Source organism: Salvelinus fontinalis, chromosome 41 (genome assembly GCF_029448725.1).
Source record: "Salvelinus fontinalis isolate EN_2023a chromosome 41, ASM2944872v1, whole genome shotgun sequence".
NCBI lineage: Eukaryota > Metazoa > Chordata > Actinopteri > Salmoniformes > Salmonidae > Salvelinus > Salvelinus fontinalis.
Window position 1 is genome coordinate 23,171,639 of NC_074705.1, and position 27,687 is coordinate 23,199,325.

Consider the following 27,687-nt stretch of genomic DNA (forward strand, 5'->3'; position numbering starts at 1 on the left):
ATACCTCAAATATGCACATTTTTCGAACAAAACATAGATTTATTGTATAACATGTTATAAGACTGTCATCTGATGAAGTTGTTTCTTGGTTAGTTTGGTTGGTTCTTGGTTAGTTAGGTTGGCTTTGTGCATGCTACCTGTGCTGTGAAAAATGTCTGTCCTTTTTTGTATTTGGTGGTGAGCTAACATAAATATATGTGGTGTTTTCGCTGTAAAACATTTAAAAATTCGGACATGTTGACTGGATTCACAAGATGTGTATCTTTCATTTGCTGTATTGGACTTGTTAATGTGTGAAAGTTAAATATTTCAAAAAAATATATTTTGAATTTCGCACCCTGCACTTGAAGTGGCTGTTGTCATATTGTGCCCGGCTTCGGGCTTGCAGCCCAAAGAAGTTAATATAAGACGAATGAACATGAAGAACACTAAACAAACTAACAAAATAACAAAACAAACGTGAACGCTATAAACAACGAGTGCAGACATGCAACTTCACATAGACAATAACCCACCAAACCAAAATGGAAAATGACAACCTAAATAGGATCCCCAATCAGAGACAACGATAAACAGCTGTCTCTGATTGGGAACCAATCCAGGCCATGTGACGGAAGCACTAAAAAAGGCCCTGATTGAAGATTCTCCCCCAGAGTCTCAATCTACAACCCCCCCCCCCCTCCCCCCCCTCCATGTGCAGTAAGGCCATGGTATGAGGAACTAACGGACATTGTGCCCAAACAAGGAGAAGGAAGTGCAACATCAGATCCTCGACACGCAGAGTGGCTGCAGCTACTGAAAGAACTGAAACTGGAAGGAAGCAGTGAAATGTGCGTCGAATAAATGTAATTGTGTGCAGATAGCAGGGAGGGTTGACTTGGTCCCGAAGAGAGTATATAAGAAGCATGCCTTCCCTAAAGAAGGCATGGTAGTGCTACTTGACTTATCACTGAACTCGTGATACTTCAAACTACCATCAACCTAAAAGGTCATATGTGACTTTCATACCCTAGAACAATTGTATCTTTTGACGGCTGATTTTAGGCGAGACTTGCTGAGACAGATACCCTATACTGTAACGGCAGCCTTCCCTCTCTTCACTAGAAGAGAGAGTGTAGCAGGGATCGGACCAACACGCAGCGTAGCCAGTGCTCAACATGTTTAATTAAACGAAAACAGTGAACACTTACAACGATACAAAACAACAAAATGTGGCAAACCGAAACAGTCCTATCTGGTGCAGACAAAACACAGAGACAGGAAACAACCACCCACAATCCCCAACACAAAACAAGCCACCTATATATGATTCTCAATCAGGGACAACGATTGACAGCTGCCTCTGATTGAGAACCATATTAGGCTGGACACAGAAACAGACAAACTAGACACACAACATAGAATTCCCACCCAGCTCACGTCCTGACCAACACTAAACAAGCAAAACACATAAGAATTCTGGTCAGGACGTTACATATACACTCCCATTGCTTAAATACATCCACCTCCTAACCGGAGTCGATGAGTAGCAACGGGGGTGTTGCAAAGGGCCTTGTTCTACGATAGCAGTCTCGTTACTAATCAGTAAAAAAATTTAAAAAACAAGTCAAAGTAAAACTTCTAGCAGGAGAAACAGATACTGAGTGATTGGATAAACCTATAGAGAAATTGTGAGTTGAAGAACATACTCTTTTCGGGAACCAACCAGGGCAACTTACGCTAAGGTAATTAACCGCTTGTTGTAATACATAGATAAGGCATTAAGTAAGTAAGTAAGTAAGTAAGTGTTTTGATGATTATTGATGTTTTAAGGAAAGGACGTAAAGAAATTGTAATGTTGTGTATGAATTGCAAACATTGAATAAAAAGTAGAAACTAGACCCCAAAAAACCCTAGGGGAGAGAACGCCTCTGACACCCCCAATCTAGGGAAATAAGTCTAGTTTCTACACTAAAGACAATATAATGGTCTGGACAGAATAATCCTTTTATTGTAACAGATATCCTCTATATTAATATTCAAGTAGTATTAGTCGACGGACATAGACTGTAAATCGTAACCAAGTTATCGCTTGCGTGAGTCTAGATATAAGAGCATAAAAAGGAAAAGTGAAAGTAAAACAAGAGGTACTCTAAGTCTGATTAATATTATCTAAGATCCCGAAAAAAGCCTAACGGCACCACATAAGGCTAATCTCCGAATAAAGGGCAGGAAAAGTAACCAGGTCAGTCCGGCGGACCTGTGAGTCACCTGTTAGCCGGGTGACATAAGAACTTGAGTGAGACGACTTGTATCACTCTCGACGGGGGTACCTTAACGGTCTTATAGCAAAATCCCCTACCGCAACAGCCACCATAGACCTACATTACCTAGACAATACCAAAACCCCATAGATATACAAAAACTCCTAGACAAGACAAAAACACCAATACCACCCTCGTCACTGACCTAACCAAAATAATAAAGAAAACAAAGATAACCAAGGTCAGGGCGTGACACAGGTAGACAGAGAGAGAGGAACACTTGACTTATAAGGTCTGAGTAGACCCACTAGCTCAGTGTCAGACAGTACAGACACTCCTGATAAAAGCAGTTCAGGATTGTTAGCTGGTCTCAGAGCCACAGCATGTAATGTAGGTACACTATCTACTCCAGTAAAATACAGTTCAGGTGCACCCTCTGGACCAGTAGACATCAGCTCAGATACAACATGTACAGCAATAGAGAGTAGCTCAGATACTCTGTTGAGTTGAGTTTATTTTCTTTTACAGGGACAGTGCACATTAATCAACGTTTCAGTAAAAGTGCCGGTTTTAGCCAGCCGGCTAATTTTCAACCACAGTCCCTGGGCAGGTTATTAAAAACAATTACAATATAGACAATCATTGAGCAGTGAGCACACGCAGAGCAACATAGGACAAACAAGACATAGCATACAGATGCAACTTAGGACAAGCAAAACGTAGCATACAGACAGAGCAACATAGAACAAAAAGCAGCAAGACAAAATTCATAAAAGCAACAAAAGGTTTCCACACCTCACAAGCTACAGACAACAGACAACATGGAAAGCGACAATACACAGCTAGGAATTATGTTCACAAATCTGATTGACCTTTAGCCATGTCTTCATGCATTTTGTGAAAGTGTGATATGTGGTGCAGTGATGTGTGTCTGATGGCAGTGTATTCCAGACATGGGAAGCTCTCACAGAGAAAGCGGATTTACTAAAGGTGTTTTTCCTCAAGGGAACTATACAGTCACCTCTCATGGCAGACCTTGTGGATCTGCTGCCATATGTTTGGGTTTTCTGTTTAAAAAAAATACTGAGTGGATGGGGAGCCAGTCCATTTAGGATCTTGAATACAAGACATGCGTCAGTGTATTGCACAAGATTTTCCAACTCAGGAGCTCATGCTTTCTGAGGATGTAACAGTGATGATGGCTATTGGGCTTCCTATCAAGCACTTTGAGAGCCTGTTTGTAGACAGACTGAATAGGTTTTAATGTTGTACAACAAACTTGGGCCCAACTAGTCAAGCATTATGTTAAGTGGGGGAGTATCATAGATTTGAAGTACAGTTTTGCTACCTCTGTAGTCAAACATTTCGTATAAATCGGAAATTAGCTAGGTTGAATTTTGTTATTTGAAATACCTTTTTCACATGCTTTTTAAAGAGAGTTTGGAATCAAGTATGATGCCAAGGTACTTAAAATCAGATACCACCTGGAGCTTCTCCCCTGACACATAGACATCTGGCTCAGTAGCATCTGTTGCCCTCTTTGTGAAGAACATGCAAACAGTTTTTTTCACATTGAGATGCAAACACGAGTCACTGAGCCACTTTGTAACCTGAACCATTACAGCAGTGAGTTCTTGTGCAGCTTGTTGTTTGCTCTTTGCATGCACATATATCACTGTATCATCTGCATACATTTGAACTTCAGACCCAGTACAGACAGAAGGCAGATCATTAATTTAATGTACAGGCTGAACAAGAGGGGCCCCAGTATTGACCCTTGGGGCACGCCCACATCATAGCGAAGAGTGGGTGACAGCTCACTCTGACACACTGAGTTCTGCCTTCAAGGTATGATTTCATCCATCTCAAGGCATCGGGGGAAAAGTTGAACTTGGACAATTTTGTGATGAGAATCTCATGGTTAACAGTATCAAAAGCCTTTCTTAGGTCCAGAAACACAGCCCCAACAACGCCCCCTTTGTCCATCTTGGACTTCACATTTTCCAGAAGAAAGCAGTTGGCAGTTTTTGTGGAGTGTTTCGCTCTGAAGCCAAACTGCATGGAGTGTAATGTGAAGGGGCTGTTGTTGAGGTGGGCAATCAGTTGTTCTGCTACAAACTTTTCAACAACCTTTGACATCACAGGTAGTATACTAATGGGCCTGTAGTTACTCACGTCAGCAGGGTCGCCCGATTTAAAGATGGCTGTTATTATGGCCGACTTCCATACCCTTGGAAACACCCCCAGACCAATAGATGTGTTGGTGACCTTAGTAATGGGGCCAATGAGTGACTCTTTGTAGTTTTTAAGAAAGGTAGAGTCCAGCCCAAACCCATCTTTGGCTTTAGAGTTCTTTAGTGAGCTAATCACCTTGTTCACCTTTGACTCAGAACCCTCCGTTATGATAAAGACAGGTTGAGCGTCATTCACTAGAACTGAGCCCAAGAAACCAGTGGAGGGGTTCTGTGCCAGTACCCTGACAGAGTCAATAAAGTAGGAATTGAAGGCTATTGCTATTTCGACTGCATCCTGTTTTAGATTGTTATTCACCATGATTTCTAGTCTTTTTGCAGTGTGACTATGGTCTTTCCCTGTAAACTTTTTTAGATTCTCCCAGATCAATTTAGAATTTCCCTTTGCTTCACCAATTCTGTTAATAAAAAAAGTTTGCCTTGGCACGGTCTGATTTCTTTCATCACCTTATTTCTCAACATAGTAAACCTACGTCTGTCATGCTCTAATTTGGATCTTAGGGCTATTTTTAGAGCCTAATCTCGTTCTTTCATCAATTTCCAGATTTCTCCATTTAGCCAAGGAAGAGTGCTCTTTTGGCTAGGTTTGGATTTGATTTTCTTTAGGAAACCATTTATTGTAGTCTGGATTGTGGATAGAAAAACCTGACTATCAGCTTCCACGTCTGTATAGGACAAGAGATCATTCCAGTTAATTCCCTTAATTGCGTTTCCAAAATAGTTTAATTCACTCTTAGTTGATCCGGCTTTCTAACAGTAGAGAGGTGAAACCTGCTCTTAGACAGCTTTCTGGCTATAAGTGTCAAATTATGATCAGATAGCCCAGTAACCATATTGAAGGATTTAGTCACTCTCTCTGGTTTATTACTGAACACCAAATCAATATGTGTTTTAGAAGAACAAGTCACCCTGGTTGGCCCTTTAACTAGCTGTGTAAGGTCAAAGGTATTAGTGATTCGATTGAGGGTTTACCTACAAGACTTGTCTTCATAATTAATATTAAAATCTCCCATTAAGATGACCTCTTTCCCAAAATCACATTCCCTAAGCATGTTATTATTAAACTGATCAAAAAACACTTTGGGTGGAAGGTGACCTATACATTCCAATGAGGGTAAAAGACATTTGGGGAGACAGTGTAACGTTCAGGCCAATACATTCTAGTTCATTATCACATGACCACTCAATTTGTTTACATCGGATATGTTCTTTAATGTAAATCATCACACACCCTCCTCTTCCTTCAATCCTGTCTCTCCTGAAAACATTGTAGCCAGGCACAATCAAAGCAACATATGGAGAGTGTTACGCACGTCTCTATGAAGAGGGAACGCAACACCCTGCTACAACTCAACTCTCCGTGAAGCAACAGAGGTATGGACTGTAGGTGCGAGAAAGAATGACAAAAGGCAGAATTGACCGTTTACTAGGATTTATTTCCTTAACACGGTAATACGGGGAAAAGGAGCTGGACAGAACCAAAGCAAAGAAAGTAAATATCAAAGCTCCCCCTCTCCTATCTAACCTGACTACCCACTACTTACCTAAACTTAGCACCACCTGGTGCCCTAACCAAAATACAGGGGGTGGTCCACCCAGGTCTTAACTAGTGTGCCTAGACAGTGAATATACTACGGGTATATGTATGCCCGCGGGCCTCTTGCCTAAGCACTCCCAAAGTGCCTTCCCCTTCCCCCCTGGGAACAAATGAAACAGAACAACAAACAATCCACTTCACGACAAAACTGAGAAAACTAACTCAGGTCACTAAAGAAGCTCTGACAAAGCAAAAAACACAGAACATTGCAAAGCTAAGAAGATATAAGATATAAGATATATCTTTTATATCTTCAGGTGGCAATAGTAATTAGAGTCAGCTGCTTCTTGACGAGGGGGCGGGGTCAGCTCTCCAATCATCAATTAGCCATTGAGTCGACAAATCAGCTGGTTGGGGAGAACTCAGGAAGCTATCTCCTGAAACACACACACTCAAATACAAACCACAACACAGAAACTGGGGAACGTAACAGAGAGTTTTTATGGAGCCTGTCTCTGAGAGGCAGAGGAAGTCAAGGTTGGAGTCTGTGAGTGGATGTTGAATTTGATCACTTTTTGGAATGACACTACGAATGTTCAAGTGCCCCCCTATTAATCCCTTGGGTTTAGCTCGAGGGTCCCAGATGACTCGAGAGTGATTGACACATTGAAAAAAGTTACATTTTCTGTGTTTTCTGATGGCTGGGTTTAGGCCGTTTTGTTTCGTTTTGATTAGTGGCAGTTCAGTAGCGCAATTAACAATCCCTCCCGCCTGCACTGGATGCAGGGAACTAATTAAAACAGCTTGCGTACCAGAAGCAGAGTCAGGGATCGCATATAGCGACTTGGGTATGTTTGAAGAGTCAAAATCTATCCTGGAGCCGGGTGAGTCGAGAGAAACCATGGGACCATAGCACTCACCCACTTCCACAGCGGCGACGATCAGTGGACGAGGCCATCCACTGGTTTCCACTCCGGTGAGTATCGCTGTCTCGGGAATGTTAGGCCCAGGATTGAGTTGAGTTGCACATCCCCGGAGAGCAGGAGGGTAGTGAACAGGTAGTTTAACAGTTTCCGATAAATGTTGGACTTGTGTTTGTTACGCCTAAGCAGTTCAGTGGAATAGGGAGCGAGGTAGACTTGGCCATTATTCAGAACATTATGGTATGCTGTCCGCTCCCGTGGAACGGTGAACCAATGTGTTTGGTGTTGATATTCTCTGGCAGTAGATTTATTGTGTCATCCCAGCAAGGACGCACTGAGATTATCAGTAGAGCAGCTACATAACTGACAATCATGGCAAAGTACTGGATATAAAACACTCTACTTCACAGGGAAGTATAGATAAACCCTCTGTACCAACAGAGACCAGTACAGCTACAGCCTCTGTACCAGAAGAAACCAGTTGAAAAGCACTTGTTGAATTTATAGTTTGTTTGACAAATATTTAGATTCTGTACAGGGAATGTTTGTTTCTCTTCAGTAAACTCATATCTCTTTTGGGTTGTTATGAATCATATTGTTATCCTTTATGCAATGTGCTGTCTTGTTGAGCCTGGGCTACGATAATTGTTATACACTTTGAATAATGTGAATTATAATGAAATGTTAATCCATGCAACAAGATGGCAAAAATGTATGATGTTTTGAGGAAAATATTTAATTGTGTGAATGGTTTTTGTGTGCATGCCTCATACAGTAGAACTATAGGTCAATGGTTATAAGGTGGTGAATCAAAAGCCCTCCGACTCAGTGGACAGGAGGAAATTAAATGAACTATAGTTATAAAGTTACTTTTGAATATTACAGTATTGCCAACCTTTGTTGCATTATAATACAGTGATCCTATCAATTCTGAATTGTATATGTAATTCTGTGCATTGTAGCCAATTATACACCCAATGACCAGCTATGGGCACGACTACAGCAAGGAATATAGAAAAAAAGGTTATTAAAGTTATTTTAAACAACGGGTGGTTGTTAGAGCCTTTCCTGCTGATGATATATGAGACAACATGCACATGGCCACGTGCATATAAAGTGGCATTGTTTACGTCGTTACCTAGCAACCCACTACCACTACTACTTTTAATACGACTAGTCTTAGCACGTGTAAGTCATCATGGATGATTTTAATGTTACTTTTGATTTGTTTTACCACTAACGTTTGAAGAATGATGCCAAGAAGAAGAGAAGGAGGATATAAAAGAATGAAACAAGAAGAAGAGCAAGTGGACCAGCAACCTGAGCCTGGCGTTAACGTGAGACATGCAGAAATCAGTAGCGCTGCTATAGACAACATAGAAAAGGAGAGACATTAAAAAGCTACATCAAGACCAACCAATTGGGCAGTGAAGTGTTTTCTGGAATGGCTGTCAGAAAAGTGGATAAACATCGATCTGGCAAATGTTTCAAAACAGGAGATGGGTAATATTCTCCAGAGTTTCTACGCCACCGCAAGGACTGCTAAAGGAGACCGATGTGGAATCACCTGCTTCGCTGGACTGCGGCTGTCCTACACCGCTACTTAAATGAGCCTCCACTGAGCCAGTCTTGGTGCCTGATGAGAGATACTGAGTTCCTAAATACAAACTATGCCTTTGCTGGTATCAAAAAACAGCTGAGAAGGGAGGTCAGGGACAGAACCAACCACCACCCAGCTAAAACAGAGTCACAGGAGGACCTAAAAAATCCTCTGTGAGTCCGAAGCCTTGAGCCCCGCCACCCCTAGAGGATTACTGAATAAGGTGTGGATTGATTTGCATTTGCACTTTGGCCGTAGAGGCAACGAAGGAAATCGCAAACTGAAGCCAGACTCATTCGTAATGAAAGAGAAACCCAATACTGAGTTTCAATGAAGAAACCAAGAAAGACAAAAATTCAATGGAAAGAGACGGAGATACTCTTGGCGGCTGCACGCACGTATGAAAACCTAGGGAACGAGCCCTGCCCGGTGGCATCGCTAGAAAAATATATCTTTAAATTACCAGAACATGCCCCAGCCTTTTATCTACACCCCAGACGAAAGCTCTCTGATGATGACAACGTGTGGTATACCATAGACCCAATGGGACTCAACACCCTTTCTAGCTCGTCTGTGCGATGAAAACATTTTGCTCAAATAGCTAGGCTGCTATACAGTATATTAATAGAATGAACATTAATATAATAATTGTCAAATTGTCATTATTCATCGCTCTCTCGCTCTCTCCAGGAGGCTGGCACATCCGGTAGGTATACCAACCACTGCATCAGGACGACTATCATCCAGCAGCTCTCCCATGCAGGTCTGGAGGCCAGAGAGATAATGAGTGTGAGCGGGCACAGAGCTGAAAGCTCTCTTAGGATATATTGGAAGCCGTCCACGGAAAATAGGAGGAAATGGAGTAACATCCTAATAGCTGCGTGCGACAACACGGCAGTTGTTCCTGAGAAATGGCACCCAGCTGCGCTTGAGACCCCGGCGTTAGACATCTACTTCACTAATTGCACAATGAATGGAAATGTGCAATTCAATGTGTATTACAAATAAATAGCTGTAGATGCTGTGACCATCCGAAAAAAACTGTAATTGTAGTTTCTATTTTGATCTGCTGTATCAATGTCTTTGCTACAATGTTTCAGCACTGTTTTCAGAACCATGGACAGCGCCCCTAGAAACCAAGGATCTGGAACTATCAACCAGCACTTGGGTAGTTTTTCTTTACATGGCAGTCAATACGAAAAGGACTAACGACCAGAGAACGCCTGAAATGTCACTTGACAACCAGTGTTAGTGAAAGTATCATCATGTTTTGTTAGATAATTGATTGTTTGGTAAATAATCTTGATTTTTAATGCTGGTAAACCGTTGTATAAAAGTAATAATATACTCGAGGCCATGTGTTATGACATTTTTTATCATGGCTGTAGTGTGGTCATAGCCAAGAAGCGAAGCTTCTCATGTATTATTGCTTAAATAGCATATAAACATAATGCAATGTGTTGGTGGTATACAGTGTGATTGTATTGCAGATATTAAACATTATTTACAAGTCTAAGAGAACGTTGTTTTATTTTCCACGAAGAAGTCATGAATAGTGAGGAACAAAACCACATTTTACTTTCACTTTCACAGCCTCGGGAAATGAAGATCAGAAGCAGCCTAGATGAACCACACAGTGTTTTAGCACATCTCATTTGAATGTACTGTTATTTATTATCTTTACAAACAAACAGTCTAGCAGATATGCCCAAACTAACACTCATCAGATTGTGGTTCTGGCTTTGTCTGGCGCGGACGGTGGTCTCCGGAGGTAAGTTGAACCGACTTGCAGGGGCGAACGTAGCGTTTTGGCCTACCTAACATTTCCAGGCGACTTGTTGGCTATTGTGTGCTAATTGTATAGCCTAGACAACAACATCACCTCCTAATCTTTGATTATCATGAACAATAGTTATATGTAAGATAATGTCCTTTATGAACACTATGTGCGCTGCAACTTAAAGTTAGAAACGCAGCTGCCGAGTGGGATTCATATCACTGAAAAAATAACTTGTAACGACATTATGGATGGACAATAGCCTAAACACGGTCTTCATATTGATTTTCAACATGGAAAGTCAGAATGGTTTTAAACGACCTCTATATGGGGTTCGATTAGAAATAAGGACCGCACCCTTCTTGTTCAGTGGCGATTTAACCGTGGGTGGGGGAAAAAACAGAGGGATGCATGCCAGCAAAGCCACTACACAACACAACACTAAAAAATACATGAATTGCACTATAACGGTGATAAACGGGGCCCACAAACGGCCAACATAAAGCTGTCCCAACAGCAGTCCCAACATCTTACCACTACCACACCTGGCAGTCAGCACAGCCTTCCCTGGCAGCGAAACAGTTAATTCAGCCTCATTTACAGCCTTTAAAAAAACATAGCTGATATGGCTGACTTGTTAAACAAATATGGTTTCTAATGACAATTGAGATGTAAGCAAGCTAGGATGGAGGTTGTCAATATAACTATTTGTTCAGCACTTTTGAAATGTACACCAGACAGGATTCAGAACCTAAACCGTTCTTACAGTGTTCTCCCTGTACACCAAGTCAGAACCGTAGGAAAAATAAAGGGGGCATATAAAAAGACAATGAAAGCTCTTACAATATTCGATGATTACATTTCTCTAAAACAGGTTATAGGCTACACGTGCACCACCAAGTCAGAACAGTAGGCGAAATTAAGAGGGGTAAATAGACCAAATTATTAGGGTGAGGCACATGGGCTACTAACATCTTACTACACAACATACACTTAGTATTACTTTCTTAGCTACGGTATACATACACCACCGTTCAAAAGTTTGGGGTCACTTAGAAATGTCCTTGTTTTCCATGAAAACATACATGAAATGAGTTGCAAAATGAATAGGAAATATAGACAAGACGTTGAAAAGGTTGTAAATAATGATTTTTAATTGAAATAATAATTGTGTCCTTCAAACTTTGCTTTCGTCAAAGAATCCTCCATTTGCAGCAATTACAGCCTTGCAGACCTTTGGCATTCTAGTTGTGAATTTGCAGAGGTAATCTGAAGAGATTTCACCCCATGCTTCCTGAAGCACCTCCCACAAGTTAGATTGTCTTGATGGGCACTTCTTACGTACCATATGGTCAAGCTGCTCCCACAACAGCTCAATAGGGTTGAGATCTGATGACTGTGCTGGCCACTCCAATATAGACAGAATACCAGCTGACTGCTTCTTCCCTAAATAGTTATTGCATAGTTTGGAGCTGTGCTTTGGGATCATTGTCCTGTTGTAGGAGGAAATTGGATCCAGTTAAGCGCAGTCAACAGGGTATGGCATGGCGTTGCAAAATGCAGTGATAGCCTTCGTTCTTCAAGATCCCGTTTACCCTGTACAAATCTCCCAATTTACCACCATCAAAGATCTGAACACCTCAAACTTAGATTTGTCTGTCCATAACACTTTTTTTCCCCCAATCTTCCTCTGTCCAGTGTCTCTGTTCTTTTGCCCATCTAAATCTCTTATTTGTATTGGTCAGTCTGAGATATGGCTTTTTCTTTGCAACTCTGCCTAGAAGGCCAGCATCCCGAGCATCTTGATCTTGAGTTTTGCACAAATCATGCCTCATTGATAGCATGCCCAATGTTGAATGTTTATCATTTGAAACTTGGAAAAGAGCCCCTTAATACCAGATTTGGGACCACACAGGCACTCCACTGAATAGCAGGCTAGTGATTGCTTTGCAATGCTTGCAGTTAGCCACTGTCACTGATTCTTTCCAAACCACTCAATGTTGAATTTGTGATTTACAACTTGTTGTGTAATGTTTATGTCCAATGGCCGATGGGCACCGATACATTTTATCTATCATTTTCTCTTCATTATTTCTCTTCATATGACAAGGATTAAAAAGGATTTGCCAGTAGATTGTGGACTTGATTCATAATGACGACTGCTAGTTAAGATTTTGAAAGTATGATGTTGACATGATCAGTCCAATCAAAACTACTGCACATTTAACAATATTTGATGTCATTTTATCTGTGGCCAATGACCTTGAGTCTTCTTTGATGGGCACTTCTAATGTAACTCTATGGCAGCACCCAAGGGGCTTGAATTTTCTAGCTCTACCCTTAGATTTGGCAGTGACGTAGTGTCCCCATGAGTGACAGAACACTGACCCAATCACGGTGCAACTCTCCGTATTTTCAACTTTCTTGCCCCACCACCACAGAAAGCACTGAGCTAGGCTGAAACACCTGCATTTTGGAGCTGCCTTACTCAAGAAAACATAAAAGAGACCATATTTGTATGCAGCTTTATTAAATCAATTATATTCGATTCAATTATATTCGCTCTGTGTAGCTAAACGGAATAAGAACATTTGTGACCCGTCATTCAGTGTTGTTGGGGGTTTTGAGCCCCACATTTTTAGCAAAATAAAATGTTATTTTGGCATTAATACGTGTCACATATCAGTTTGCAAACAATGTGAAAACATTGTTTGCAAACTGAGATATATATATATATTTTATTATTTGTTTTCACATTGTTTGCAAACTGATAGACCTTGTATCTGATTCTGTCTGGACCAAAAGAGTGTGGCACCAGAACGAATCAGTTGGATGGGCATTTGATTTCTATAGGCGGACCGTTTTTTTCCATGGGACCTTTGTGCACGCCCTCGCGCATGTATAATCAGTATTTTGAATGATTTTATTTAGACAGGAGTAATTATCAATTTACTTTAGGCGAAGCCAGCATCCGAAAAGTGCACTGTGCATTCGCCAACTTTCCTTTCTCATTCACAAGTGGCTGAAACCAGAGATCTCTATAATCTGACGAGATGATCATGTCTCCACCCTAACAATGAGAGTTGTTGTCCCAAAGGCGGGAATGCAGGCGACAACTTTAGGTCCGCATATTATGCTAAAGGTAACGCATTAAGTTTATCCAGGACAGATTTTGTCGGGAGTGAGCCCTCGCGCTTCGCCGCTTCCTCTCTGCTGAAACTAGCCAGCGAAGCAGCTTTATGTAGCCCATATATCTGATTCTGTCTGTCCAGAAAAAGTATGACATGCCATACTCCTTTTGCCCAGACAGCATCAGATATATGGTCTACACTTACAGCATCAGATACATGGTCTACACTTACAGCATCAGATACATGGTCTACACTTACAGCATCAGATACATGGTCTACACTTACAGCATCAGATACATGGTCTACACTTACGGAGACAGAGAGACGCTGTTTCGCTCGCTCGGATGCTTTATCTGAGACCGTTTTTTCCATGGGACCTTTGTGTACGCCCTCGCGCATGCACGAATTTTGTTAATGGGTGTTATAATCAAGACCATAATCATCTCGAGAGTTTAAAGTTTGGAGAAGCTTACAATTTATACTACCATTTCTACCTATCTACGTGCTGGTTATGATTATTTTATGTGCACATTTTCATGCAACAGTTTCATTTCAATAATAACCTTTTCGTTTCGCAAAATTGTAGTTACGTGGTTAATCATACACATCTGAATAAAAATTATACAAATATACAAGTTAAAATTCAACTAAGTGCAAGAGCACCAGCATTTGCCATATGGACACATTGATTCATTGATCCACTAGCAGCTAAAGAAATTAGCGCATGGAACTCAGAGATAGTCTATAGACCAATGCAGCAGTAGGTCTATAACTTCAATCATCAACTAAGTAAAATACATAGACCTAAAACAGTAGAAAATATCCTGATCAAAATGCAGGTTCTTTAGATTGCATTCATCTCTCTACGCCGCCTGTCTTTCTCCCGTTCTATCGGTCATGACTTGTGAAGTGTAACATTGTATCATATCAGGAGGTTGGTGTGCTCAGGCTCGCTCGCTCCCTCAACGTTATCAGGACAGAGAAACCTCACACATGCGTTTGCTCACATGGACCACTCCAAACAAAAGACAATGAAAACATTGACATAACTCCTAAATTATGGTTATGAAAGTAACCAAAACATGTTTCTCGCAAGTGTAGCAGGTTTAGAACTCTGCAAACAACGATACCACTCCGAGTATGAGATCGGTAAATGACTGTAATGTATGCATTACCAGTAATTAATGTAAACAAATGACGGGGATTAACGGTACATTTACTAGGCCTACTGGTTACGTGTGTAATGGGGTATTGATACAAATAAACAATGAAAGGGCAAATAATTCACACAATGAATGGGCAATAATTGCTGGGAGCCTGCTGAGCACATTCTGGAGAGCTGAGTGCATGCATTCTGGAGAAAGATACCCGTATCTTCACCACACACCCCTCCCCATCTTTTCTCAACATTTTATATTTTGTTTCAGAGTAAATTATACTCAAGACACATTATCTTCACACATTTTAGATGCTTTTCACTGACATCCACAATTCAATAATCAGCTAGGCCTATTGCCACGCGCGCTGCCCAAATTTCTGGCTTCCCAAATAGGCATATGCCTATGCACTGCTATTTTTTTTAAAGAAACTAATGATCCTCTGTGGCTTAGTCAAGCTCTCTGGGAAAGTATTTTGAATGATTTTATTTAGACAGGAGTAATTATCAATTTACTTTAGGCGAAGCCAGCATCCGAAAAGTGTACTGTGCATTCGCCAACTTTCCTTTCTCATTCACAAGTGACTGAAACCAGAGATCTCTATAATCTGACGAGATGATCATGTCTCCACCCTAACAATGAGAGTTGTTGTCCCAAAGGCGGGAATGCAGGCGACAACTTTAGGTCCGCATATTATGCTAAAGGTAACGCATTAAATTTATCCAGGACAGATTTTGTCGGGAGTGAGCCCTCGCGCTTCGCCGCTTCCTCTCTGCGAACCAGCGAAGCAGCTTTATGTAGCCCATGTATCTGATTCTGTCTGTCCAGAAAAAGTATGACATGCCATACTCCTTTTGCCCAGACAGCGTCAGATACATGGTCTACACTTACAGCATCAGATACATGGTCTACACTTACAGAGACAGAGAGACGCTGTTTCGCTCGCTCGGATGCTTTATCCGAGATTGATGCGTGTTTCTGTCAGCACGCGCCTGCCCAGTTTAATGAGCAAAAATCATATGACGACCATCATCATATCGAAGTAAATTTGGAGTCACCAGATTATATGGTGTGTGGGCCTCGCACTATGAAACGGGAAACCATGCAGTTTATTAGAGTACAAATTCAATAAATTATGATGAACTTCACAGGGTGGTGAAAGGTCACGGTGATCTTGATGCTCCTTTCCAATAAATATCGAGGGTGTTATTCTGGTGACATGATCATCAAGGCTTTTCTGCCGTTTGACAAATACAAATAATAATCACTATTATCCATAATAATGTCATACTATATAACACAACAGTCTATATAATACAACAGTCTATTTAACACAACAGTCTATTTAACACAACAGTCTATATAATATAACAGTCTATATAACACAACAGTCTATATTACACAGCAGTCTATATAACACAACAGTCTATATAATACAACAGTCTATATAACACAACAGTCTATATAACACAACAGTCTATATAACACAACAGTCTATATAACACAACAGTCTATATAACACAACAGTCTATATAACACAACAGTCTATATAACACAACAGTCTATATAATATAACAGTCTATTTAACACAACAGTCTATTTAACACAACAGTCTATATAATATAACAGTCTATATAACACAACAGTCTATATAACACAACAGTCTATATAACACAACAGTCTATATAACACAACAGTCTATATAACACAACAGTCTATATTACACAGCAGTCTATATAACACAACAGTCTATATAACACAGCAGTCTATATAACACAACAGTCTATATTACACAGCAGTCTATATTACACAGCAGTCTATATAACACAAAAGTCTATATTACACAGCAGTCTATATAACACAACAGTCTAAATTACACAGCAGTCTATATAACACAACAGTCTATTTAACACAACAGTCTATATAACACAACAGTCTATATAACACAACAGTCTATATAACACAACAGTCTAAATTACACAGCAGTCTATATAACACAACAGTCTATATAACACAACAGTCTATATAACACAACAGTCTATATAATGCAACAGTTTTTGTGACGAACCATCAGTGGAGTTGAAAATACGATGGAAACCCATTGAAACTTGTATTTTTAATTTGGTACATGGGAATTTAATAGACAAATTAACTTTTATGTAGACTACATCATCACACAGCCTTTTATATGCAAAACGTCCGTTTAATGGAAACATATCTCCTGTGGGAAAATGTGCATATTGTTTCATGCAGATTTTAGAATATTCGCATGAAAATCTGTCGCAAATTGGAAAGAAACCTAGCTAGTGATATAATAGTGGGCAGGGTGTAGACAAAGACTTTAATCTGTAGTGTAGTCTAGATACATTTCTGCTCCAGTGATGGGGAAAATACTAGTCAAGTGGTCAGACTACATAGGCCAGATATGCCCAGCGATCAGAATTCTTGATATACACAGTAAAGGTAGATAATAATGTCTCTTTCAATGCCAATAGGGTTAGGACTACATATTTATACCCTAACCATAATGTGTTACCCTGGATACATTGATATTCTGATAAATGTATGAAATATCTGCTTTTCCAGATCTTTACCATAAAGTGGAAGGTGATCTCCTGTTGAAACCAGACAAGTCCACATTGCCTGACCCCATCACAAGCATGCTATGGAAGCATGGGAAGAACAAGGTGGCAGAGTGGTACAAGGATTATGGTCTGGACATCTATGGTGCCTTCAAAGAGCGTACAACCCTGGACCAGAATACTGGAGAGCTGAGAATCAGTGGATTGATGAAAACAGACAGTGGAGTTTATTCTGTGGAGTTCAACAGCAAACTGCTTGACAAGACATATACACTATCTGTTATCAGTAAGTGTTTCTGTATGTTTAGCATGTAGATCTTGGTGTGGGAAATAAAATATGTACGATGCATGCCAGCAAAGCACTACACAACACTAAACAATACATTCATTGCACTATAACGCTGACTAACAGTGCCCATAAACTGTTAGGGCCTACATAAAGCTGTCGCAACAGCAGAGTCCCAACAGCAGTCCCAACACCTTACCACTGCTACACCTGGATATCAGCAGAACCTTGTCTGGCAGCAAAGCAGTTCATTCAGCCTCATTTACTGACTTAAAAAATATATAGCTGATATGGCTGACTTGCTTAAACAAATGTGGTTTTTACTGACAATTGAGATGTACAAACTATGGCATAAGGGGACAACAAGCGGATAAGAGGCAATCTGTCACGACTTCGACCGAGGCAGGCTCTCCTTCCCGTTCGGGTGGCGTTCGGCGGTCGTCGTCACCGGCCTATTAGCTGCCACTGATCCTTTTCTCCCCCTCCCTATGTGTTTATTGGGCGCACCTGTTTTGTATGAGGGTTAATTAGTTGGGCTTATTTAATCAGCCGGCCCGCACGTTTCTTTGTGCGGGATTGTTTGTTTGTAAGTGGTGGTGTTTGTTTCGTGCATCGTGTTTGCTGTACTGTTTTCGTATTCCCCGTGTCTGGGGTTGTTTAAGTGGTCACCCAGTGTGTTAGTTGGGTGGCCTAGTTTTCTACATGTTCATTAAAGAACATTTGGTTATTGCACCTGCTGTTGCCTGCGCTTGACTTCCACTCCGACACCCAGGCCTTACAGAATCCCGCACCCGAAAATATGGAGTCAGCAGGAGCAGCGGCCAACCCTCTCCCATCGATGGAGGAACAGGTGTTCCATCACACCACGGTTATCCACCGTATTGGATCAGCGATGGAGTCAATAATGGAACGTATGGATCGATGGGAGAGGAGTGGTTTCCTCTCTCCACCTTCGGCTCCTCCAGCCCAGGACTCTCCATCCCTCGGCTCCAGCGCTCTCCATCTGACACTCCCGAGGGATTATGATGGATCGGCGGCGGGGTGCCAGGGGTTCCTACTCCAACTGGAGCTGTACCTTGCCACCGTAAGACCCACTCCCTCGGGAGCGGAGAGGGTGAGTGTCCTCGTCTCCTGCCTCACGGGTCGTGCTCTGGAGTGGGCAAACGCAGTCTGGAATGGCCCAGACTCAGCGAAGGAGCACTACCCAGAGTTCACCCGCCGTTTTCGGGCCGTATTTGACCATCCTCCAGAGGGCCGAGCGGCGGGAGAACGACTGTTCCACCTTAGGCAGGAGAAGAGGAGCGCCCAGGATTACGCGCTGGAGTTCCGGACCCTGGCTGCAGGATCTGGGTGGAACGACAGGGCCCTTATTGATCACTACCGGTGTAGTCTCCGGGAGGACGTCCGCAGGGAGCTAGCATGTCGGGACACCGCTCTTTCCCTGGATGAGCTGATTGACATGTCTATCCGTCTGGACAATCTGCTGGCTGCCCGCGGGCGTTCTGAGAGGGTCCTGTACGTTCCACCACCCAGCCCCTCCGCTCCTATTCCGATGGAGGTGGGAGGGGCTGGGCAGAGGGGTACCGGAGGAGGAGGCTCTCCCTGCACCAGCTGTGGTCGGAGAGGACACACGGCCGATCGGTGCTGGGGGGGTCCGTCTGGGAGTCGAGATGGCAGGCGGAACACTTCTCGATCACCCCAGGTGAGTCCGCACCAAACTCACCCAGAACCCCCTGTTAGTCACATGTTTGTCTTGATTTTTTTCCTTAAATTTTTCCCCTCTTCCCAGCATAGGGCGCTAGTCGATTCAGGCGCAGCTGGGAACTTTATGGATCGCGGACTCGCTTTTAGGTTACGGGTTCCGCTTGTGCCGATAGATTCTCCCTTTCCCGTGCACTCCCTAGATAGCCGGCCATTAGGGTCAGGGGTGGTCAGGGAGACCACGGTTCCCCTGGACATGGTGACGCAGGGGAATCATAAGGAGCGTATTAGCTTTTATATTATTGATTCGCCTGCGTTTCCGGTGGTACTAGGGATTCCCTGGCTGGCCCGGCACAATCCTAAAATTTTGTGGAAACGGGGTTCTCCAGGGGTGGTCAAAGGAGTGTTCTGGAAGGTGTTTGGGAGTTTCCATCGGTGCCACGTCGGTGGAGAGTCCAGACCAGGGTTCCACGGTGCGCATTCCCCCCGAGTATGCCGATTTGGCAATTGCTTTCAGTAAAAGGAAAGCGACTAAATTACCACCTTATCGACCGGGAAGGGATTGTGCGATAGATCTCCAGGTAGACGCTGCGCTTCCCAAGAGTCACGTGTACCCATTATCCCAAGAGGAGACGGTGGCTATGGAGACATATGTCACTGAGTCTCTGGGACAGGGGTACATTCGGTCCTCCATCTCACCCGCCTCCTCGAGTTTCTTTTTTGTGAAGAAAAAGGAGGGAGGTTTGCGTCCGTGTATTGATTATAGAGGTCTAAATGCCATCACAGTGGGGTTTAGTTACCCACTACCTCTCATTGCTACGGCAATGGAATCATTTCACGGAGAGCAGTTCTTCACAAAATTGGATCTCAGGAGCGCGTATAGTCTGGTGCGTATTCGGAAGGGAGACGAGTGGAAAACCGCATTTAGTACCACATCGGGCCATTATGAGTACTGCGTCATGCCGTATGGGTTAAAGAATGCTCCAGCCGTTTTCCAATCCTTTGTAGACGATATTCTCAGGGACCTGCACGGGCAGGGAGTGGTTGTTTATATCGATGACATTCTGATCTACTCAGCCACTTACGCCGCGCATGTGTCTCTGGTACGCAAGGTGCTTGGTAGACTACTGGAGCATGACCTATATGTCAAGGCTGAGAAGTGTGTGTTCTCCAAACGAGCCGTCTCTTTTCTGGGTTATCGCATTTCCACCTCGGGCGTGGTGGTAGGGAGTGACCGCATTAAGGCCGTGCGTAATTGGCCGACTCCGACCACGGTAAAAGAAGTGCAGCGGTTTTTGGGTTTTGCCAACTACTACCGGAGGTTTATCCGGGGTTTTGGCCAGGTGGCAGCTCCTATTACCTCACTGCTTAAGGGGGGTCCGGTGCGTTTGCAGTGGTCAGCAAAAGCGGACAGAGCTTTTAACAGGTTGAAGGCGCTGTTCACGGATGCGCCCGTGTTGGCACATCCGGATCCCTCTCTAGCATTCATAGTGGAGGTGGACGCGTCCGAGGCTGGGGTAGGTGCCGTGCTATCACAGCGCTCTGGTACGCCACCAAAACTCCACCCCTGTGCTTTCTTCTCGAAGAAGCTCAGCCCAGCGGAGCGTAACTATGATGTGGGGGACCGGGAGTTGTTAGCAGTGGTCAGTGCCCTGAAGGTGTGGAGACACTGGCTTGAGGGGGCTAAGCACCCTTTTCTCATCTGGACCGACCACCAGAATCTGGAGTATATTCGGGCAGCCAGGAGACTGAATCCACGTCAAGCAAGGTGGGCCATGTTCTTTACCCGATTCCAGTTTACCTTAACGTATAGACCGGGCTCCCAGAACGTAAAGGCGGATGCACTGTCCCGTTTTTACGACTCGGACGATCGGCCCACCGAACCCACTCCCATCCTTCCCGCCTCTAGGCTGATAGCACCAGTGGTGTGGGAAGTGGACTCGGACATCGAGCGGGCGTTACGGGCGGAACCCGCTCCTCCTCAGTGTCCGGTGGGGCGGAAGTACGTGCCGCTTGGTGTCCGGGACAAATTGATTCGGTGGGCTCATGTTCTACCCTCCTCGGGTCACCCTGGGGTGAAGAGGACAGTGGGGAGCCTTCGGGGGAGGTATTGGTGGCCTACCTTGGCAAGAGACGTTAGGGTTTATGTTTCCTCCTGTTCGGTATGCGCCCAGAGTAAGGCTCCTAGGCACCTTCCTAGAGGGAAGTTACAACCCCTCCCCGTTCCACAACGGCCTTGGTCGCACCTGTCCGTAGATTTTCTGACCGATCTTCCCCTGTCTCAGGGGAACACTACGGTACTGGTGATTGTGGATCGGTTCTCGAAGTCCTGTCGTCTCCTCCCGTTGCCCGGTATTCCTACAGCCCTACAGACTGCGGAGGCATTATTCACCCACGTCTTCCGGCACTACGGGGTGCCGGAGGACATCGTTTCTGATCGGGGCCCCCAATTCACGTCCCGAGTATGGAGGGCGTTTATGGAGCGGTTGGGGGTCTCGGTCAGCCTTACCTCCGGTTATCACCCTGAGAGTAATGGGCAGGTGGAGAGAGTGAACCAGGAGGTGGGTAGGTTTCTGCGGTCGTATTGTCAGGACCGGCCAGGGGAGTGGGCGAGATACATTCCCTGGGCCGAAATGGCCCAGAACTCACTACGCCACTCCTCTACTAACATGTCCCCCTTTCAGTGTGTATTGGGGTACCAGCCGGTCCTGGCACCATGGCATCCGAGCCAGACCGAGGCTCCTGCGGTGGAGGAATGGGTGCAGCGCTCCAAGGAGACATGGAGAGCCGTCCAGGAATCACTCCAACAAGCTAGTGGACGGCAGAAGAGGAGTGCTGACCGCCACCGCAGTGAGGCCCCCGTGTTTGTACCGGGGGACAGGGTCTGGCTCTCGACCCGAAACCTGCCCCTCCGCTTGCCCTGCCGGAAGCTGGGTCCGCAGTGTGTAGGGCCCTTCAAAGTCCTGAGGAGAATAAACGAGGTGTGTTATCGATTACAACTCCCTTCCTATTATCGTATTAACCCCTCGTTTCATGTGTCTCTCCTCAGGCCGGTGGTAGCTGGTCCCCTGCAGGACGGTGAGGTACCGGAGGTCCCTCCTCCCCCTCTGGACATCGAGGGGTCCCCGGCGTACACGATACGGGCCATTCTGGACTCGAGACGCCGGGTGAGGGGCCTGCAGTACCTCGTGGACTGGGAGGGGTACGGTCCGGAGGAGAGGTGCTGGGTACCGGTGGGGGACATTTTGGATCCGTCTATGTTGAGGGATTTCCATCACCTCCATCCGGATCGCCCTGCACCTCGTCCTCCGGGTCGACCTCGAGGCCGGTGTCGGCGCGCTGCGGGAGCCGCGCGTCAGAGGGGGGGTACTGTCACGACTTCGACCGAGGCAGGCTCTCCTTCCCGTTCGGGTGGCGTTCGGCGGTCGTCGTCACCGGCCTATTAGCTGCCACTGATCCTTTTCTCCCCCTCCCTATGTGTTTATTGGGCGCACCTGTTTTGTATGAGGGTTAATTAGTTGGGCTTATTTAATCAGCCGGCATACACGTTTCTTTGTGCGGGATTGTTTGTTTGTAAGTGGTGGTGTTTGTTTCGTGCATCGTGTTTGCTGTACTGTTTTCGTATTCCCCGTGTCTGGGGTTGTTTAAGTGGTCACCCAGTGTGTTAGTTGGGTGGCCTAGTTTTCTACATGTTCATTAAAGAACATTTGGTTATTGCACCTGCTGTTGCCTGCGCTTGACTTCCACTCCGACACCCAGGCCTTACACAATCCGTAATTTCGATTAAGACATTAATGAGCGAGCGACGACGGACGTAGTCAATATAACTATTTGTTCAGCACTTTTGACATGTACAATGACAGAATTCAAAACATGGGCCGTTCTTACAGTGTTTTCCCTTTACACCAAGTCAGAACCGTAGGATAAATAAAGGGGGCATATATAAACACAGTGAAAGCTCTTACAATATTCAATGATTACATTTCTCGAAAACAGGGTATAGGCTACATCTGCAACACCAAGTTAGAACAGTAGACTGAATTAAGATGTGAAAATAGACCAAATTATTAGGCTGAGGCACATTGAACGCTGTTTGCGTGTCAAAAAAGATAAACGTCATATAACACAATTTGACGCGTTAAATAAGCTTTTAATTTGACACGTCAAATAACACAATTCTATTATAGAATGTTGGTGTGCTGAATATGCACATGACACAACTACTATCAGTAGCACTGTCAAATCTGTACCAAACAGTAGCCGAACAAGCACACACCGGGGAACGAGTTATGTGTTTACAATACCACGTTGGTGAAAATAGACCAAATTATTAGGGTGAGGCACATGGGCTGCTAACAGCTTACTACACGACATACACTTAGTATTACTTTCTTAGCTACAGTGTACATATCCCCCTGGCATATTACATCATTTATGCAGCAGCATACAAGACATATTTGGACTCACCTTGTGATGTGCTCACTTAAACAGGAAGGTGGTCCTTTGTGGGTAAATTTTGTCATCGAACTTTGTCATGAAAGTCTGGCATTCTCTGGATTTATGGTGATAACACACAGCCACTCCACTGAATAGCAGGCTAATGGTTGCTTTGCAATGCTTGCACTCCTTGTTTAATTTGCGTTTTCCAACTTGTTGTGTAATCTTTATGTCCAATGGCCGATGAGCACCCATACGTTTTATCTATCATTTCTCTTCATTATTTCTCTTCATATAACAAGGATTTAAAAGGATTTGACAGTAGATTGTCGACTTGATTCATGATGATGACTGCTAGGTAAGACTTTGAAAGTAAGATGTTGACATAATCAGTCCAATCAAAGATACGATACATATAACGTGATTTGACATCATTTTATCTGTGGCCAATGAACTTGAGCATTCTTGGTAGGGCACCTGTAATATACCTCTATGGCAGGACCCAAAGGGCTGAAATTTCGGATGTGTAACGATCCTTGTCTTCGTCGCATGAGGAGGAAAGATCGGACCAAAACGCAGCGTGGTAAGTGTCCATATTAGATTTATTCACACTGAACACTGAGCAAAATAACAACGAGCAAGAACGAAAAAATGAAACAGTTATGTAAGGTGAAGACACACAAAACAGAAAACAACTACCCACACCACACAGGTGGAAAAAGGATACCTAAGTATGGTTCTCAATCAGAGACAACGATAGACAGCTGCCTCTGATTGAGAACCACACCCGGCCAAACAAACAGAAATAGAAAACATAGAATGCCCACCCCAACTCACGCCCGGGCCAAACCAAAATAGAGACATAAAAAGGCTCTCTAAGGTCAGGGCGTGACAGGATGTCTACCCTTACTAATGACATAAACTTGGCAATGACATGGTGTCCCCATGAGCGACAGAACACTGAGCCACTCACGGCGCAATACTCCTATTTTCTTCTGGCTCGACCACCACTGAGCTAGGCTGAAACACCTGCATTTTGGAGCTGCCTTACTCAAGATAACAAAAAAAAAACATGTTTGTATACGGCTTTATTAACTCAATTATATATATATTTTTTTTTATATTGTTTGCAAACTGATATGTGACACGTATTAATGCCCAAATAACATGCAAAACAGGAACCCTCCCCAATATACATATATATATTTATTTTTTTGCTTAAAATGTGGGGCCCAAAACATGTGGGGCCCCACCTGCCCTGAATACGGATCGCCACTGATGTACCTGTGAATGTGTGTGTCACGTTCCTGACCTTATTTTCCCTTATTTTGTATTTATTTAGTTGGTCAGGGCGTGAGTTGGGGTGGGTTGTGTATGTGTGTTTTCTATGTTGGGTTTTTTGTGTTCGGCCTGGTATGATTCTCAATCAGAGGCAGCTGTCAATCGTTGTCCCTGATTGAGAATCATACTTAGGCAGCCGGGGTTTCACGTGTGGTTTGTGGGTGCTTGTATTTCGTGTCAGTGTTCGTGCCACACGGGACTGTTTTTCGGTTAGATTCTCTTTGTTATTTTGTTTCGTGTAGTGTTCAGTTTATTTCATAATAAAACATGGACACTTTCCACTCTGCGTCTTGGTCCGATCCCTACACCTCCTCTTCAGACGAAGAGGAGGAAATCAGCCGTTACAGTGCGTGCGTGGTTGTGTAGAAACAGCAGGTTATGTATTGTAGTGCCTCACAAGCATTTTCCCAAATTATTCCTGTGTCTTTCCTCTATTTACAGAGGCAGTCCCCAAACCCACAATCACTTCTTCCTGTAACGCCAACCAAACCTCCTGCACTCTGACCTGTGAGGGCAACACCACTGATGCTGAACCAGTCACCTACAGCTGGAAAGAGGAAGAGGGGCCGTGGGTTGTCGGAGGAAAACTGCTGATTGTTTCTAAGAGCGACACTGGCAATTCAACCAACAGTTACAAGTACATCTGCAAGCTGAATAACTCTGTTAGTGGGGAATTCAGTGAGCCAGTTGGAGAGGTGTTTGTCTCAGGTGAGTCAACATTCACAAGCGTGTTACGTACTTATGTATTGATTTGTTTGTATCACTGCTAGTTTTGTAAGACATTTTTAATGCTGCACTATGTTGAATACCTGATCAACTCCTGTCAAAGTATCAATACAAAATGTGTTTTCATTTCAGAGCCTTCCATCAGAGATTTTGTTGGTGTTGTTGTCACTGCCATTGTAGCATTTGTTTTCATTGTCATAACAGGTAAGAACAGCACATCTATAGTAACAGAGCACTGCACATGTACATAGTTGTGAAGAACAGATTGACATAACAGCAGCAACAACAGTGAGCTATACCCCCTGAAGGGGATACCTGTTCTACCTGTATTTACAGTACTGTTCAGGCTACTGTTACAGTCAAGACAAGGGGTTAGATGCACCGCCTGCTGTAGGTCAGTCTTCATAATGTGTCACAAGGACATATCAATTTGGACCGCGCACACTATGGAATAACCTAATCGGATTTCTTACACTAGTTCTTCCAATGACCGATAGCCACACGTCTGAAACAGGGAGCTATCCCTGGGTGCCTTAGCACAGGTTCGCTACCCTTTCCTCTCTGTTTCTTTGTCCTACCTTGGCCATTGAGACCACTGTTAGTGACTTCCACTTTGGCAGCATTAACCACTTGTACATCTGCGGTGTAAACTGAATTAGCTTCCACTCTCAATGCTGCTTGTACTATTAAATTAATGCTGCTTGTACTATTGTATCAATGCTGCTTGTACTATTAAATTCCCAATGAGAATGCTGGTCCACTACCCCCTCTTTATTTGATTGGAATTTTCCGTTAGCAGGGAAATGCTGACCAATTGTAACAATTTAAAAAAAAAAATCCGACATTCGAGAATTGGTCAAATGCTCGTGCTCCTCTTTCACCACCTCTATGGCTTTATTAAACTTCTCTTCCTCTAGCCCCGCTTTACAAGGAGAATCCCTGAATGTCTGTCGCCATTTCAATAGTTATTATTCTGAAATCTCTCCTGATGGTGTCCAGGGTGTTTAGATCTTCTTCACTCCCGGCTCTAATACACACCTTCTATTAACTGTTTTCCAACGTACCGCTAACCACTTCCCCGGAGAATAGTTATGGTATTTGTGCCTATTAATTGGTCATGGCACTTAATACCTTGCATTTGAATCAATCTTATAGCGTCTGCAAATGTATTACTGGAGATTACGGGTGACCTTATGTCTTATTCCAGTGTTATGCCTCAAATATCACTGTTGTTGATTACACACATTACCAAAATGATTCACAGTTGTCTTCCTATTTCCACATTCTCTGTCACGGTTCCCCCTCCCAATAGGGCATAAACCAACCTCTCTCCGTATTGCTACTGGTAATACACACAAATCAAACAGCATTTGAAACATCTTATTGCTTTTCTTTTGACGATGAACGTGGCTTTCTTTCAGAAAATATAGGCAACCTTCTTATCACCATCCACATTCCCTCCTGTTGTCCTTCTCCATGGACTACTTCTCTACAATCTGCCATACTAGTACACAAGCATGACAATTTATCCATACACACACACTACGGCCACCGCGGCTGGGCTTTCACCCTCCCTTTACGGGTCTAGTAGGGAACCAACCCCACTCGGGACTTACCCCCTAGGACTTACTCTCTGCAGGTACCAACCTGCTCGGGCTTACCTTCTGAGAATTACCCTATACTTTATAGTCCTCGCAGGAACCAACCCACTTGGGATTTACCCCCTAGGACTTACTCTCTACAGGTACCAACCTGCTCAAGCTTACCTTCTGAGAATTACCCTATACTTTATAGTCCTCGCAGGAACCAACCCACTTGGGATTTACCACCTAGGACTTAATCTCTGCAGGTACCAGCCTGCTCGGGCTTACCTTCCGGGACTTACCATATACCATGAATCTACGACCGGTGGTAATACAATGGGACTACTGAATCAATCAATTTTCAATCAATTTTATTTTATATAGCCCTTCGTACATCAGATAATATCTCGA

General features: G+C 43.7%; 1 protein-coding gene across 1 annotated transcript; it reads left to right on the forward strand.

Annotated features, from left to right (window-relative positions):
* The first annotated feature begins 10,259 nt into the window (after positions 1 to 10,259).
* On the forward strand, positions 10,260 to 27,466 carry LOC129840334 (uncharacterized). Its single transcript, XM_055908133.1, has 4 exons — positions 10,260 to 10,326; positions 17,207 to 17,488; positions 25,409 to 25,675; positions 27,438 to 27,466. The coding sequence occupies exons 1-4, from the start codon at positions 10,260 to 10,262 to the stop codon at positions 27,464 to 27,466; spliced, it is 645 nt and encodes a 214-aa protein (XP_055764108.1).
* Positions 27,467 to 27,687: the final 221 nt, after the last annotated feature.